This window comes from Monoraphidium neglectum, assembly GCF_000611645.1.
Source record: "Monoraphidium neglectum strain SAG 48.87 unplaced genomic scaffold scaffold02035, whole genome shotgun sequence".
NCBI lineage: Eukaryota > Viridiplantae > Chlorophyta > Chlorophyceae > Sphaeropleales > Selenastraceae > Monoraphidium > Monoraphidium neglectum.
Genome location: NW_014011593.1, coordinates 2,449 through 3,974, shown reverse-complemented (window position 1 = coordinate 3,974; position 1,526 = coordinate 2,449). Strand labels below are relative to the sequence as shown.

The window sequence follows — 1,526 nt, the reverse complement described above, 5'->3', positions numbered from 1 at the left end:
CGCGTGCGTGTGTGTGTGTGTGAGTGTGTGTGTGTGTGTGTGTGTGTGTGTGTGTGTGTGTGTGTGTGTGTGTGTTTATGGAGGATGGCGTAAGGGCAGGTGAATGGACGAGCTTGGAAGAGGGGTGGGGAGGCGGGTGAGGGCCGTGGTCACATGCCAGCGCGCCTATCGAGGCCGGCAGGGTGCGCGTGTGCTGTGTCGTCCCTGCGAACGCGGTTGTCTGGCCCGGCCAGATCAAGCGCCCCCGCCCTAGCGGCCGCCGTTTGCCCCCGCCACCACCTCGCCCGATGAACCGCCGCCTCAGAGCCGGCCATCATTTTGTCAACCCGCAATCCCTCCAGGCCATCTCGGCTGACAACGAGTTCTATGCGATCTGGGCCGCCCTGGGCTTCACGCGCGCCCCCCTCTACACGGGCGTTACCTGGAAGGCCCAGAACCAGGTGGGCTGGGGCTTACGGGGCTGTTGGGGAGGAACTCAAGCAGAGAGTGCGCACGTGTGTGACTACATGTGCTCGTCTGCGCTCTCGCATGTGTGTGTGCGCGTGCGTGTGCGGTGCATGTGCACAGATATGCGCTCGGTCCGCTCGGTCGGTAGGCATGGTTGGGGCGCCTTGGTTGCAATCACTCGCAGCCCTGAATTCACCCTCACCACAAGTGTCATCCACCCCGCACGCACGGGCCTCCCCTGTAACAGCGCCTTCACCAACTCAATGCTGCACCGCACCGCCCCGCAACCCCCCCCCCCCCAGGCCGCCGTGCTGCTGGCTGCCGGCCTCAAGGGCCACCGCTACTCCTTCCCCCACTCCAAGATCAGCACCGCGCCGCCCGTCATGAACCGCGTGTTTGGCCAGGCGGTGGACGCGCAGCTGCAGGCCAACGAGCTCGACTACGCCACAAAGTACTACGCGGGTGCGTTGGTTTTGGGGGCGGGAAGGGCTCTCTGCAGCGGTATTGATGGTGGTTCTCCCTAGTGCATCTCCTTTGGTGCTGCCACACGACCTCAGGCTCCGCCGACAGCTTCGGGGCTTTTGTGGTCGATTGTGGTCAATACTTCCATGGCTTGCTATGGTTCTTGGCTGTCGTGGCTTTCTTGGGACAGCCGCTGTTAGCACAGTCCCACGCGTGTGCGCAGCGGCGCCCTGCGCTGTGAGCAGCACCCCCGGCGTGGCGCCCTCGCGTCCCCTCAATCCCCTCCTCCGCGCCGTGCGCCGTGCCCCGCGCCGCAGCCATCCTGGCGCGCGCCACCGGCAAGGACCTGGCGACCTGCCAGAAGGAGTACCTCAACCGGTGAGACGCCCTGGGGTGGGGTGGGGGGCCTGGCTGATCAAGGGGTTGTGGGGACGGAGGGGTCATGCCACTACCACGCCCAACCACGCTCTGGCCGTTTCCCCCACACACCAGCGTGTGGATGTACGCACGCTCATCTCCACACACTAATATACGCACACACACCCATTCTTACGCCCACACACACACTCTCTCTCTCACTCACACACACACACAAACACACACACACACACACACAC

The 1,526-nt window shown here is 64.3% G+C and overlaps 1 protein-coding gene across 1 annotated transcript in view; it reads left to right on the top strand.

Annotated features, from left to right (window-relative positions):
* MNEG_9710 (ATP-dependent Clp protease proteolytic subunit) overlaps positions 1–1,526 on the top strand; it is a gene marked incomplete at both ends in the record, with an annotated part of 4,532 nt that overhangs the window by 2,173 nt on the left and 833 nt on the right. Inside the window, 3 exons of the mRNA XM_014041816.1 lie at positions 342–440; positions 750–909; positions 1,227–1,287. Of these exons, the coding sequence (XP_013897270.1) occupies positions 342–440; positions 750–909; positions 1,227–1,287 (320 nt within the window). The remainder of the gene's footprint in view (positions 1–341; positions 441–749; positions 910–1,226; positions 1,288–1,526) is intronic.